This window comes from Oryzias melastigma, linkage group LG20 (assembly GCF_002922805.2).
Source record: "Oryzias melastigma strain HK-1 linkage group LG20, ASM292280v2, whole genome shotgun sequence".
In the NCBI taxonomy this organism is placed as follows: domain Eukaryota; kingdom Metazoa; phylum Chordata; class Actinopteri; order Beloniformes; family Adrianichthyidae; genus Oryzias; species Oryzias melastigma.
Window position 1 is genome coordinate 23,541,410 of NC_050531.1, and position 16,167 is coordinate 23,557,576.

A 16,167-nucleotide genomic window follows, 5' to 3' on the forward strand; every position below is an offset into this window, starting at 1 on the left:
ACTTCAGTCTCAGTTTTTGAAAGGGAAAAAGCTCTCGCTAGTTTTACTTTGAAAACCGGAAGTTTCACCGCCACGAATATGTATTTATTTACGGTTGAAGTACCGCGGCTTTTTTAGGCTTTGTTTTAGTTCTAAATCTTAAAATCCTACATTAATCTGCATTTCAGAGCAAAAATACATCGTCCCAAGATGATATTATGATCATATTTTACTACAATTTACTACATTTATAAAGATCGCGAATCATCGATCTTGGATGTCACGAATATCCGTACTAGAATTTTCGGGAGGAAATCGTGAGTATTCGAGCACCAGGATACTCGTTACAGCCCTAGTATCTACCGAGTTGTTTTATGCTAATTTTGAGTTTAGCCAATATTTTTAGCAACACATTAACGTTTTTGGCTAATTTGTTATCTACCGGGATTTTTAAGCTATTTTAGAGTTTAACCAATATTTTAGCAACAGGCTAACGCTTTTGGCTAATTTAGTATACTGAGGAATTTTAGGATATTTTGGAGTTTAGCAATTATTTAAGCACAGAAGTACTTTTAGCTAATTTAGCATCTACTAAGGTAAATTAGTATTAATCAAATTCTTAAAGGCTAAAGTAAGACTATACGGCTCCTTCTAGGTTTGGATCAGTAGAAAACGAGCCCAAATGGCTCTTTTACTGCTAAAGGTTGCCGACTCCTAGTCTAGGGGATCAGTGTCGGGCTGCTCTGATTTAAGACGATCTTTGGGTGGTGGACATTCAGATGAAAATGGAAACGTGTTAATGCAGACGGATCTCATTCTTTTGTGAAATAACTTATTTGGTGTTAAAGTTTGAGAGTTCTCATCACCAAAGTCAGTATTGTAATCAGATAATGGCGTGTAACCTGGAATAAATCAAATCCAAAGGTTTTCATGCGGACAGGATTAGAAACTCCATTGAATCTTAGGGAGTCAATCTGCGCCCAGACTCCCAAGGCCTCATTAATTGTTAAAGCGGCCTTGAAAGCAGACTGTTAACCTTGGCCTCGCCTCGCCCAGGGTAAGTGTTTAGGGTTATCTACCTTCCCTTTGGGATTAATAGAGTATTACCCAGCCTTTTGCTTGTTGCCCACTTAGAAGGAAAGTGGAGAGAGTCGTTTGTTCTTGTTTTCTTCTGTCAGCTTTAGTTTCTGAACCGGACCAGAAGTCTGCAGTATCTGTTTTTACGAAGACCTGAAACAATTGTTTATACAGATCAGTCTGGTCAATTTCAGAAGCCTCGAAGAATGAAAACAAGTCCCCGAAACAGAAGCAAAAGAGTTGATGGAGCTGAAAGGACGCTCTAAGGAAAGGATGAACTACTTCTCTTCTCTGGAGACAAAAGACGTCAAAAATGATGAATCCTGATGCTGCCGATGCTTGTCAGAGGACAGCTGAGTCAGCACTCGTCATGATTTGAGTAACATGTTTAGAAAACAATACATGCCGGACCAACAAATCAAAGAAATTCAGCCATTTTTCTTGGCATGGAGCTGTTTCAGGACAAGCTGCCATTCTCTAAATAGTGACGCCTCATGATATAAATGTCTAGATCAGGCGAGGAAAGAACTTCAAAATAAAGCTCCATGTTTACACTACAGAGTCAACAAAGTCAAATGACAATAATACATTATTCTTGAGCATAAATATAAAACCTGATCTAGGTGATTTTGTAATGCAGCTCTGTTTTCTTCTATTGTATAAATATGGAGCCTTAGGTCACCTGGTTTCTGAGGGAAACTGGAATAAATCCATGTCCAGGCTCACATGCCAGCAGGAACATGGTTTCCACATGTCCACATCTCACTACTTGGTTCCTTTGATCCGCATCGGCTCAGTGTGATCGCCATGTAACCTTTTCCCACGGGAATGGGAGGAGCTCAGGAGCAGGACCGACTCCTATTACCTGTGACACCTATGATGCACAGGAGCGCCCTCTATGGAGTGATATACATGTGAAAATTAAACAAAAATGTCACAGGAAAGGTTGTTTTGACTAGACATATTCCTTTCCTCTGATTACGCTACCTTATTTAGAGTCTGTTTTATTTTTCAACTAGTTGCTTTATCTTTTTATGAAGAGGAAAGTATGCAGGACAAACAAACCTGTCAGTTTTTGGAACCCATAAGCCCCAGGGCTGGCAGAAAAATAAAAGATAAGTAAATCTATGAAAATGAAGTTTTAAAATTATGAGAACAAAATTGTAATTTTACAAGAATAAAGTTGTAAGTTTATGAGAAAAAAGCTGTTATCTTACAAAAATAAACCTGTAAAATTATGAGAAGAAGTTGTGATTTTACAAGAATAAAGTTGTAAATTTACAGCAAAAAATTGTTATTTTACTAGAACAAACTTGTTAAATTATGAGAAGAAAAGCTGTACTGTTGTTATCAAGTTGTTAATTTATGATAAAAAAGTAGTTTTTTTATGAGAATATTCTGTAAAATTACGAGAATAGAATTGTAATTTTACAAGAATAAAGCTGTAAATATGTGGGAAAAAAACTGTTATTTTACAAGTTTAAACCTGTAAAATTATGAGAAAAAGTTGTAATTTTATGAGAATCAATTCACAAATTTATTAGAAAAAAATCATTATTATTTTATGAGAATAAACCTGTAAAATTATGAGAAGAAGTTGTAGTTTTACAAGATTGTCAATTTAGGAGAAAAAAACATTATTTTATCAGAATAAAACAGATAAATTATGAGAATAAAGCTTTAATTTTATGAGAATCAAGTTGTTAATTTATGAGAAGAAAGTTGTTTTTTACAAGAATAAAGTCGTAAATTTGCGAGAAAAAAAGCTGTTATTTTACAAGTATTAACCTGTAGAATTATGAGAATAAATTTGTAATTTTAAGAGAATCTAGACATAAAGTTATTAGAATAGAGCTGTAATTTTACAAAAATTATCTTACAAAATTATGATGAAAAAAAATATAAAATATGAGAAAAAAAAATTAGTAATTTTACAATGAAAAAGTCATGCTGTTTCAAAAATATTAATTAGTCTGTTGTGTAAACTTCCATCCACATTACATGCTGACTAAATCCATCAATGTAGCCATTTATGGTGATGCCAGAGGCTTTAGTTTATCATAGGAATTGATGTCCCATAATGCATTTGGACCTCTACAGCTGAACGGAACATCTTCTCCTTGTGGGTCAAGAATCTTCTCTTCAAGTCCCAGTGTCCTGCTAATTCTGTACAATGTCTTTGTCATAACACTACGTCTCATACTGGAAGAGCTGCTTCTTTTTTTCTTTTTTTATTTAATTTTTCTCAGTAAACAGGCTTTTGCCTCACAAGTCTATGAATTAAATCTCATAAATTCTCAATTTATAATTTATGAAAAAATAACAATCTTTGTTAAATATGAACTCTTTTACTTATAGTTTCTACAAGTTTACTAAAAAATTGACTTTTTTTCTCACAGTTTTATGACTTTTTTTTGTTTTCATAAAGTGTATCTGCAGATATAATGTAGACTTAACAAAAGTCTTTCTGTGGTTTTCTTCCAGACTTTCATAGTCCTGAACAAAGGGAAGGCCATCTTCCGTTTCAGCGCCACGTCAGCCCTCTACATCTTCAGCCCCTTCCACCCCATCCGCAGGCTGGCCATCAAGATCCTGGTCCATTCATATCCTTACACCCCGAGGTTTGCATGAGTCGTGCATGAGGAAGGTCCTCGGGTTAGTCAGCCACCGTCTTATAGGTTTGACCTGCTGAGAGGCAGCGGCTGCACCGTCCCACTGCCTTTAATGAGTGCTTGTTATCCCCATTTCTGTGTTGACTTTCAACCAGACGTCAGCTTTTCTGTCTGAGTCAGCCAAATAGTTTATGACTACTCAGATAATGTTGGATCAACTCTGTCCGCTGGTAGTTCATTCCATTAAGGGCTCAATCGTGGATGTAAACACATGAATTTTTCATTCCTGCTGCATTCACTACATCAGCTGGATGGATGATATTAACCCAGACTTGGTGCTAACCTGCCATCCCTGCAAACCACAATCAGGAATCAGAGTCTGAACCTGCTCCACTTGGGTTTGAAGGAAAGTAAATACAAACAAATTCACAAACACTGAAGGAAGTCAAATACCATTCTGACTACATTTCCCATGAGGTCTTCAGTTTGGTAGATAGATACTTCATTAATCCCAAGGGAAATTACATGGCAGTCTGTAGCTCCAGGTCACTCACACTGATAAAGATAAAAGGAAAAACATTACAAAAATAAATTAATAAACAAGAAATAAATATAAATACTGTATATGTTTAAAGTGGGGGGGGGTTAAAATTTAGCAATGAAACAGTTAACCCAATCTGTTCTGGTTTTAGATTTATGTTTTATTATACTATTATTTAAGTGTGTATTCAGACTCGACACATTTGGTTCACTTAATGTCAACCAGACTTCGTTTCTCCAAATAATCCAGAACAAATTTCTGTCTGAATACACTAGTGCTGCAACAAATGATTATTTTAATAGTCGAATAATCCCCAATTATTTTTTCTGATTAGTCGACTAATGGGGTCATGGGCAAACTGGATGTAAAACACACATCTTAACCATCATTAGCTTTAAACTAACTAAAAACTAGATATATAGCATTACCTGTGATAGTGTTAGTCTGAAGGCTGTAAGCTGAATTTGGTCATTAAAGATGCTGAAATTGACAGCTAAAAATACTGAAGCTGATAGCCAGCTAAAATAATATCTAAACTTCAAAATATCCTAAAAAAACAAACCAAAAAAAAAGGCTAAATTAGCCAAAATAGCTAGGATGTAGCTGAAATATTAGCTAAACTCCAAATTAGCCTAAAAAACCTTAATAAATGTCAAAATAGTCCAAAAACTAGCAGAATGACATTATAACTTTCAACCTTACTACACTCTGACTCCATATAATATAAAGTAATGACTAATCGACTATTATAATAGTCTATTAGCTTAGTCCAAGCACAAGGTCCAGGACTCGATCCAGATGAAATGAAGCAGACTCAGTCTAACTTTTCCAGTCTGAGTACACCCTTCATGATTCTTTAATTCCAAAAGAGTTAAATGTTACTGATGGTTAGGATTTTTCAACTCTCAATCAAGATAGAATGAAGAAAGATGTTCTTTTCTTCCACTTTGCAAAATAAGACTAAAATAGCATAAAAAAGTATATATGTTTTCTGGCATTTTGTCCGAGTGTTTCTTTCTAAACTAAACCCTGAATCATGGATTATCTGTGAGGTGGAAGAACACATTTCTCACTCCCAACTCGTCACATATTGACATTTGATTGAGGACCTTTCTGCATCACTTTGACATTTTGGATGCCTCCAATTCATCGTTTTTTTTGACGTGCTCATTAAATCACAGGTTTTCAACCTCAAGGCCAAGAACCAGAATCGGTCCAATATTGGAACGCGAAGCGCACCGGTACCATAACCTAGTTCTGGCACCGTAACTGTAATCCACATGTGCCAAAGTCATGGTCCTCCGGGTAATTCTATCCGGCCCTCCAGATCATTTTGTTTTATTGTTATTAATGTTATCTTGAGCTCATTTCTAACTTGTATAATTTTGACAAAATATATATTTTTACAGAGAGTAAAATATTGAAAGTTATTTAAGGTTTAAGTTGATTTATTCTGGAATAATATTCCTGTCTTTTTATTATTCATAATTATGTTAAAAAATTATAGTTTTATAGCTTTAAAAATAGACATTCTGGTAGCTTTTGGAATATTTTGGCTTTTTTTTCCTTTTTTTGGGCTAATTTGGCCTTTAGCTAATGTTTTTGCTGGCTATCAGCTTTAGCGTATTTAGCTTTCAGCTTGAATGTTTTTAACTGTCAATTTCAGCATCTTCAGCGGCCAAATTCAGCTTACAGCATTCACACTAGCATTATCACAGGTAATACTATATATCTAATTCATAATATGTTAAAAAGTTACAGTTTTAAAGTTTTAAAATGTAGTTTTAGAGTGTTTAATAAATGTTGATCCTGTTTGGCCCCCTAAGGTGTGTTTTGGATTCTGGCCTCCCATGCGATTGACACCCCTACCCTAACCCGTAACCGGTTTGTGGCTGGGCCTGGTTTGCGTCCTTTACTGCTTCCAGTGCCGAGTTAGGGTACCGGTACCAGCCAAGTCCCAAGGACCAGTCTGCGCACCAAAGGTTGTGCACCCTTGAATTTACGAACAACCAGCAAGTTAAAAAACAATGAGTTGTCGATGTCCAAAGTGATGCAGAGGCGTCCTTAACCAAATGTCAATATGTGACGAGCTGGGATTGAAATTGTTTTGACACACCATCCTGTAAAACAGCTGAGCTTCATCTCTAATTACAGAAATTACAGTCATTTGAACATAAACAGGAGTTTTCTAGTGTGACACTGAAACAAATCAAGATCAGAAAAAGGAAATCACTGAAGACATCATAAACTGAATGAATACATGTCTTTCTTTGAGATAACGGCCTTTATTTGATGATGTTGCTTTCCTAAAAAATGATTTAAATAAAAAAAAAAAGAATTTTGTAATGGGTTTTTTAAAAAAATAATAAAAACACCAGTGAAACTGGCAGTAATGGCTCACATTTATCAAAATACATTATCTTGAGATGGCAAGCCCACGCAGCTTGCGTCATCGCACACTTTCTCAACCCTTCAGCGCTGGCTGGCTGGCTGGCTGGCTGCTGCGTGGCTGCTCCAGACGGGCAGAGAGCCCCGTCAGGAGTTTTTCCTGGATCCACAGCTGGATGGAGTCCAGGTGCACAATCAGGACTGATGGTGTTTTCAGCAGACACGCGATCCTTTCTTTGAGCCAGACATCATCTTGATCTGCTCGCTGAGCCATTAACGCCAACAGTAAATATCATCTGTGCAGACCGAGCTCCCTCTGACCTTTGACCTGCAGCCTCCTGCCATGTCTGTGGGGAAAATAAATGTGATGACGGCTCACTGAGGACGTAAACATCTCAGTAATGTTGCTGCGTTCACACTGTTCATTGTGTTTCCATGAAACAATCCAAACAGTTGGAGGTGTTGGAAGGGTTTTCCTGGTCTTAAATCAGGGACAGTTCCTGAGCGCAGACACGCTCTGGGATCCATCAGAAGTGGAGGACACATTCAGATTCTGTTGTTGTTCTGTTTTAATGAATGGTTCTTTAAATGAATTGTAATGTTTTAATAGATTTCTTTTTAAAGGGGTCATACCATGATTTTCTTAAGCCTTTCAGACTCCATACACATGATCATATATTATCTTTGGAACACTAAAAAACAAATTATTTATGAAATATTAGTTATTTTTCATGAGATTTTTCTGATTCCTGAGGCTCCGCCTGCTGCTGTGTGTGGCCGCTGCCCATTTCATGATGTCATCCTCGAGCTGTTCTTTCTGGGCTGTCTGAGGTCACCAGTAGCCAGGTGAGACTCCGTTAGACCCTGAAAGGGTTACAGCAGGTTACGTTCTACTGAATTACTCGTGATTCCTGCTTGTAGAGATTCCTGATGTGTGTCTGTGAAGTTTCTCAGTCATTTAGGTCATGTCTGTTCAGCTGAACTTTAAAGTTGACCTACAAGTCATTTTACTGCACATCCAAGCAGCTTCTTTAGTTCTAGCTCAGGTACCCTCATTCCTGATCCTTGAGATCCACCTCCCTGCCTGTTCTCCAGCTCTCCCTGTACTGCTTGCTGCTGATTACCTGGACCAGGTGTGTTCATTCAGTCAGAATGTGGGGACATCTGACCGAGCTAATCAGGCAGGACTTGGCAGGACTTGGAGATCTGGAAAACAGTCAGGATGGTAGATCTGGAGGACCCGGAACGAGGATCCCAGTACTGCTGATAGAAGAGACCCCACCAAAGAGATCTGGATCAGCCATCTCAGAGCTAAGAGGAGAACAACGTTAGCATCAAGCTAGCAGACTTTACCTTTATGTCCTAAATTGATTTATATCTTTATAAATTGATTATTATTCTGTTAAGCTTAAATCAATTAATTGATTCTGTCAACTCAGCCACCGACCTTAATACTGAGTGTCAAGCATGAAGGTGTTGGGTTACATTTCTAGAACCTTTCAGACTCAGGGTGGACACTGTCCCACAAGGCCACTGAGCTGGTCACCTGTGTGCACACCTTGAACGCCTCACAAAAGGTGAGGGCCCCACCCTGCCTTAGAGAACCAAGCAGCCACCAGAAAACATCTGAGATCTCCTGGACATCTGTGTAAGGGAGCTCCTCCCGGTGTCAGGATTTGTCTTTGGCTCCTCCTACAGGTCCTCCTCTGGTAATCACAGTCATTCCCTACCTGTGCTCACCTGGAATGAAGTTCCTTCTATGGAACTGTGACATCGCAGAACCTAAACTGAGTAAAAACGGATCCATTTGAAGTGCACTGTGAGGACAAAGTTCTGACTCCGCCCCTAAACCAGGTGATCCCATTGTTTGTTTTTCAGGATTGGAACTTTTTAAAGTTGATCAAAACTTCAGGGAGATTTCTGTTCATGCATGGCAGACGGCCATTGACGCCGGCGTTTGCCTCCAGACGCCAGACCTACATGTCAGATATGACTTCACACCCAAAAACCGCCCCCCCCCCATCATCAACCCCCCTTTATCCTCACCTCACACTCGTCTATTTTTACCGCAGTAGGCGGCTGCTGGTGTTGAGAGATGTCGAGCCGTGGGACATGCTGCTGTTGTCACGGTGATGAGTGGGTGAAGAGGTCGGTGGAGGAGGCGCGGCGCTGCTCCTGTGGGTGGATGGGCGGTGGGGGTTTGAGTGAAGTGTGTGTTACAGTGGGAGGAAGTGCAGGAACCAGGAGTCGTGGCGCTCAAGTGCAGCTCCAGTCGGTGCTTGAGAAGTGTTTGAGGGAGGCCGAGTGTGTTCTGGACCTCTGCCCGACCACGGTGGCGCCGCTGTGACAGGCTGTGGTGTGAGAGGGACCCGCACACGCACAAACAGTTTGGACTCTTCAATGCAAACATTGTGTGTTTTATCGCTCCGGTGATAAAGCCCTCACGAGGAAGCACGCCATGTTCTCTCACGGGGTTCTGCTCCTGCTGGAGCGCCGTCCCACGAGACTCCATTCTGCATGGGAGGGTTGTGATGGGACTCATGCAAGTTTACCTTTGTGCAGAGGTCTGCAACCTGCGGCTCCAGATCCACATGTGGATCTTTTATCCCTCCATGGTGGCTCCTTGACCAAACATAAAATAAGTCATGGAGACTGCTGACCCAGTATGTTGACCGTCAGAGTCAGCAGCTCCTCCTAAACAAAACTACCTAAAGAAAACAAATAAACAAAGCCCACAAACTAACACTACCAACCCCAAACTAAAATAACAAAACCCAGCAGAGTAAGACTGCTGAGGACAAAGAGGAGAAAAAGAATAAATAAAAGAAAAATAGAATAGCATTTTTTTAAAGTAAGGATTACTTAATTAGCGTTTATTTAGTTTATATTAGCTACCTTTATAAATTGGAAGCGGGGACTGTTAGTACTCTGGCAAGAGCTCCCTCTGGTGGTTGGAGGGAGAGACGGATGGTTCAATACTAACAATATAAGCTCTTGTCACACTTAAAAATACAAAAAAAATCTAATTTTGAGAGATGCTACGTTCTTTTTATTTTTTTTTCTTTAGTTCGTGCCAAAAATAGACAAAATTCAGATTTATTAAAAAAAAAAAAAAAGAAGGTCATGAATGCTAATCCAAATTTCTAACAGGTTAAAGTAAGACTATGCTGCTCTTTTACTGTTAAAGGTCACTGACCCCTGCCTTTGTGCATTTGGTTCCTGCTCACATTTCAAAATAAAAGCCAACTATAAAATGTGATCAGTTTTGAAAAAAAGAAAGGAAATGCTGGAATCAGGGGAAAATGAAAGTGAAGTAAATTATAGATAGAAATATGGATCTCGCCATGGATGTGGGAGGTTTAATGACATTACCTCTATGGTGGCCTGGGAGGTCCATAATAGCAAGACTATCATTAGCGGATAATTAGCTTCTGGCTGTGTAGTGGCAGCAGTGGGGGGGTCATTTGTGTTGTTTGTAACAGGTAACTGTATTATCTCCACCGCGCTCCAACACTTTTACAGCCAGCACTCAATCAACAATTAGGCTCAAACAAGTTTCCGCTGGAGTTTGGGCCGCTCTCTCGCTGGCAGTAAGTTCCTTCTCCCAAATTACAATAATTATGATTCATTTATAGCCGTGATTGACAGCTGAGCGAGCTTTCACCGCGTCTCCCACCTCATCTCTTGCAGCCTGCTGAACACGACAGGTGAAGGGGATATTTAACCTGTGCCGCTGCCGCCTGACAGTTTGGGAAGTTACTGCTCCCCATTAGGAGATGATTAGAGTGGGCCCCTTCTACATGGCTGCAGCTAATGGCATATTAATTTGCTGAGCTGAATGTGGCAGGCAGAGGAAGGGAACCCTCACGTGCTAACTCTTCTTCTTCTTTATTTAGTGCTAATACAGCATCTCAAAAAGTTATTTAAACTTTAAAACATCTGCCTCGTTGCCCTCACAAACACACAGCGATTGTTGAAGACTCTTAATAACTGAACAGATCAGAAGCTCTGACTGACTGAGGTTTGATGCTAGCACAACGTTATAAAGCTAATGTTATTTGATTTATTTTTTTCCCTGTTATTCATTTCTAAGCTCAACTGGGAGGTGACTTCTTTATGAAGGAATGTCCGTGATTCAATAGTTTGACTGGGTTTTTAATCACTATTTTTTAATAACTTTATTAGCATGCTAATTCCACATTTCAACACACAAAATTCATGCATGTATTTAGTTTTTCTGAATATCTGATATTTAGATTATATTATATTAGAAATGGTTTATTTCAAGCAATCAAGAAGAAAAAGTAAAATCATGTGCAATACAATCAATCATCAGAAGTTTACATCCATAAATACATGTCAAACACAGGATTAAGAGATTACTTGAAAGGGAGTGGAAGAAAGCGAATTTATATAATCCCCCTCCGGCTCGACTTTACCATTTCCTTTACGTGTTTTATCCAATTATTATCCATTTATTAACTTAAGATCAGATAAATTTATATCTTTCCAACATAGATTCAGGTTATTAGGAAGTAACAATAAATCACATGACTATGTAAGTAGAGATAACATTATTTCAGACTTTGTCATTGCATATGCAAACCTATTACCAAAATTCAGACAAAATATGCAGATTATTTATCAATAGAAAAAAAAATGATGTAAATCAAGAATTAAACATTTACAAATATAGATATGTACTGTATTTTGATACATATTAGACGAGTCATTAATGTAAAGCAAGTATCACAGGAATGTATGATGATTTTTATTTCAATCAGGTAACACAAATAAAAAAATGTATAGATCATTTTCATTAGAAAAGTTATATGTAAGATATGTCATGGTGTGTTGATATGAAAAACATTGATTTAAATGTAGCATTTATCATGACAACAACAGGACACGCCCACAAGCACTCCTCGGTTTTCATGTCTTTTTTTGTTCTAAATGTCCACAATTATTAGGTGCAGTTTGTATTCACTGGTTAACTCGTTCTCCCACCACCTGAATGCAGACAAATGCATTGTCTAATTTACAAAAGAACTTGCACTGTTCATTACAGTAGTTTACAACCACTCTCCTCCCAAATTGGATCCACTTTGGTCATCACTATTTCATTTTTTGGGAAAAATATTAAAACGCAAATCTTTTTACTCTATTTACACATACATGTTTTTGTTTATAAAAGCTTAAATGCATTTTTCTATGTAGTGAACATTCTGCCTTTAACCTTTTTTGATGCTAGTTTTTGTGTTGACTCAAGGTAAGGCCAACATTGTAAATGAGAATAGATCCTTCATGGCCTTACAGTAAAAACTTAACCGTGTAACTCCGTGTCCTTGAATCTTCTGAAAGGTGCTTTCAAATAAAAGGGATAATCATTATTAAAAATAATAAAAGTTTACCAGAAATACAGTGGCAAAGCATGCTAACAGGTTGAATATTTATATATTTTAGCATATTCCCATATTCTATTACAATATAGAATGTTATCAATATGTTGAGCTTATAGTTGGTAGTTTGGGACAGAAACACAAATAGTCATCAGTCTTTGCATGCATTTTGTTAGTTTTATCTTTAAATTCTTCTTCCATTTTACCAAAACAAGTTTTCTTGCTTTTATATTGGTTGCACAGCGAGTCATTTAAAAGTATCCAAATTTTTTTTTGTAAGGACAGATTAGTGACAACAGGCTTATCAATGGATACAGTCAACAGAGTTGTTGTCACAGAAAACCATCAATGTTAGAGTATAGAAGTACAAAAACAGACACATCTGGAATAGTTTTCATATCCACGTAAAATAGTACAAATAACAATAGAAACAATTTAAGATTAATTTCTAATGGATGTTTGCATCCAAATCTGAACCTGCCTTTCTTGTTAAAACCCTTCTTTGTGTCTTTACCTGCTCCTGCAGACTTCGGCACCAATGGGATGTGCCATGTCATGTTTTCCACATGGTGTGGTGATTATGCAAGACTGAGAGGCTAAAAATAGCACCAGCATCAGGAGTTTCAGCTCAAAGACAGAGGCCAAACACAACTGAACTTAATATGCACCAAAACAATTCTTAACAAATTCGTCTCTTCTGTTGTCGACTCCTGTTTGGTGGATTGGATAATCAAAGTTCAAAGAAACAAGACATTTAGGCATTCTTTTTATTTAACTCTGCGTGTTATTATGGAAAAACATACAAAACAACAACACCCTGATTTTCTACAATGACAACAAGCCTTTTTCCCCAGTGACTGGAATGTTGGCCCACACCATCATTCTGCCTCCACCAAGATAAAGAAGAAAATCTCTTCATGGATGTAGTAGTTAGAGTAACATTCTTCGTGTCCCTCAACCCTTTCTGGACTATCTGGGCTGAAAGCTGTCGTCTTCCAGTTTTTACTGAAAATGTGTGGAAAAGGGTCTACTTGAGCTGAGTGCTGACAGGGTGAGAATGGGGTGGTCTTCGGGCGCCACGTTTGCGACCTGTCTGAACACACGTTATGGAACTTGACGCCTGATTAGTCTCACCTAGAAATACCTGAGGGACAAAAGAAGAGTAAAAAAAAACACAAAAAAAAAGATCTAGTCTTGTAACCAAAACATTCAGTCCTGCTGGTCATCTCATATACCATAAAAATATGGTACCATGCAAAAGGAAATAAACAGTATTTCCAGAATCAAATGATTTCCTGCAGAGGAACTTCATGTTGTACATTAGATTAGATTGCCTCTGTTCTGCCAATGTATGAATCCATTTAGACTCTTTAGATGTGGTCATCTTAATTTATTTATCTTTATAAAATGATATTTAATACAATTGCCAAAGTCAGAAAAGTATGATCCTTAGTGCTGTAGTTAATGGACGAAACACCCTTGTGGTGAAGAAAATGTATGTTTTAAAACACAAATCAAACTAGAAAAGGTGCATTACCTGTGATAATGTTAGTGTGAATGCTGTAAGATGAAAGTATTTGCTGAAGATGCTGAAGCTTTTTTTCTGAAAATGTAAAAGCTACTTGCAAAATATTAACTTTGCTAAAAGACTGGAAATGTTATAGAACTATGAAAGAGCGCTGCAGTTGACCTTCATTTCTGAAAATCTTGTAGAAAAATTGCCTAAAAACCCCTAATACATGCCAATTTTGCAAAAAAGTATTTTTAATGTGTTGCTTAAATATGAGCTAAACTCCAAATTAGCCAAAAAAGCTAGCTCGTTGCTTAAATAATAGCTAAACTCTAAAATTGGCTCAAATTCCTCAGCAAACTAAATTATTTAAAAACATTAACATGTAGCTAAAATAGAAGCTAAACTCTAAATTAGCCTTAAAAAACCTCAATAGAAAACAAATGAGCCAAAAACATTAGCATGTTGCTAAAATATTAGTAAAATTCCAAATTAGCCCAAAAAAACCTCAGTGGATACCAAATTAGCTAAAAAAGCTAGCACATTGCTTAAATACTAGCTAAACTCCAAAATAGCCTAAAAATCATCAGTAAACTAAATTAGTCAAAAACGTTAGCATGTTGCTAAAATAGAAGCTAAACTCTTAATGAGCATTCAAAAACCTCAATAGATAACAAATTAGCCAAAAACATTAGCATGTTGCTAAAATATTAGCCACAATTTTTTGAAAATTACTATAAAAGATGAAAACATAGCCCATGAATCCATTTAAAGGCCTGTTAATCTTCTTAAAATTTTGAAATTTGAAGAGTTTCTCATTCATTTCCTATGGGGCATATTTTACTCAATAATTCAAGAACGATAAAGTTTATAATAGAAAAAATACAAGCTGTAATGTCCTAAACAGGCTGAACGTTTTGATACCAAGATTGCTGAAAACGCTGAAAGTGTGATTGAGTTTTTGTGTTAAAAAACGTACAGAAAGGAGAATCACTATAGTGTGAATGCTTAAGCAATCACACAATGAAATGTTTTCTGTTCACTTCATTTGTACTCTTCCTTAACCATCTCACATTATTCAGCCTCTTCATCATGTGCACCATCCTAACCAACTGCTGCTTCATGGCCATGTCTGAGCCGACGCCCTGGGCCAAATACCTGGAGTAAGTACACGTTCCAGCTTCCAGTTTCTCTGTGGGTTTTTTACTCCTATTTTAAAGATATCAGCTGAAGGAAGGGGAGGAATCTCTTTCAGAAGCAGTTTTTACACTGTGGGATGCCGCACTGCTGGGTTAATAGTGTCATTAGCGGTCAGCGCTGCTCTTCAGAGAAAAGCCTTGGGATGAATCAGTGCAGGGAAACGCTGACCACTTACAGGCAACGCGGAGGTGAACCGGGCAGAAAGGAAATGTCAAGCTGCAAATGTCAGAACCAAATGTAGAACTTTTGCATGAAACTCTTCATTTCACATGTCTTAACTCATCAAATCTGGTATTATCCAGAGTGGATGGCTGGCCTTGGCCTTCAGGTCGAGCCTGCGACTGCAAGCTGAACAGTGAAGAACCACACTAAACCTGTTCACACACATCTCCAAGATCTTCTCAAGAAGGAGTCACAAACCTAAGAGATCCCAAACTTCATTATTTATCAATCCAATATGGGGACTATATTTTCAAAGTCAGTTGTGTAGAAGTGCAGTAGTGGCTGATAGTTGTGAAAATACAAACCAAAACCCAAAGATTACAGAAACAAAGAAAGGAAGTGGGAGGAGCTTGTGTCTGTACCCTGAAAGATAGATAAAGGGTCATCAAATCAATAATTTTCTATGCAGCAAGTGAGATGAACTATCTTGAAACAAGAATAAATATCCTTATTTTTTAAATGGTAAGATCATTCTTCTCCGTACATTTTATGCCAGATAATTTCCTTTATTTTAAGAGTTTTGTTCCTTGATTATCTCAATAAGATATTAAGGTTTGTTACTAAGATTTTATTACCTATTATGAGCAAAAACACACTTGAAACCAGAATCTCAATAGTAACATTATCTTCATTCAGTGGCATTTGTATGGCCAAGATCAATGCAGGAGTTTTGCCTTAATTCAAGAATTTCAAGTGAATTATCATGCGTCCTGAGAAATAGTGCTAACAACAGTTTATAATTCTTTTGGAAGAATAGAAAAGTACTATTGTTTTTAGGATATTTGGCTGGTTCCAAGAAACAGATTCTAGTGGTTAGCATAATGTCAAAATAACCTTACAAGCAAAATCTTAATTAAAGAATCATTTTGAACATTTTGAGAAAATTAATCTTGGAAATTATATTTATATTAGTTAAAATGAGCTTGATATTAGTAAAAATGCACTAATTTTAAGATATTTGTGGTTCCTATGAGGCTAGATATTTTTACTTGGTTTAAAAAAGTCAAAACAAGCCAAATTTTCTTATTTTGTTAGCAGATATTTTTTCTTATTTTAAGCAGCATTTACCTTATTTTTGTACATTTTTTCTTGTTTTTTAGAGCAGACTTTTTGCAGTGTGTATGAGCCATAAATAAAACTAGTGATGGTAACTTCTGTTTTCAGGTAAAAGTCTATTTTAGATTGTAAAATTTACGAAAACCAAAAATACAAGAGATAATGTCCTAAACGAGGCGAGCT

At 37.3% G+C, this 16,167-nt stretch overlaps 1 protein-coding gene across 4 annotated transcripts in view; it reads left to right on the plus strand.

Annotated features, from left to right (window-relative positions):
* LOC112141573 (sodium channel protein type 4 subunit alpha) overlaps positions 1–16,167 on the plus strand; it is a 261,117-nt gene that overhangs the window by 56,248 nt on the left and 188,702 nt on the right. For all 4 annotated transcript variants that reach the window (XM_036217311.1, XM_036217310.1, XM_024264726.2 and 1 more), the window contains 2 exons: positions 3,541–3,659; positions 14,580–14,669. In XM_036217311.1, coding sequence (XP_036073204.1) covers positions 3,541–3,659; positions 14,580–14,669 — 209 coding nt within the window. The remainder of the gene's footprint in view (positions 1–3,540; positions 3,660–14,579; positions 14,670–16,167) is intronic.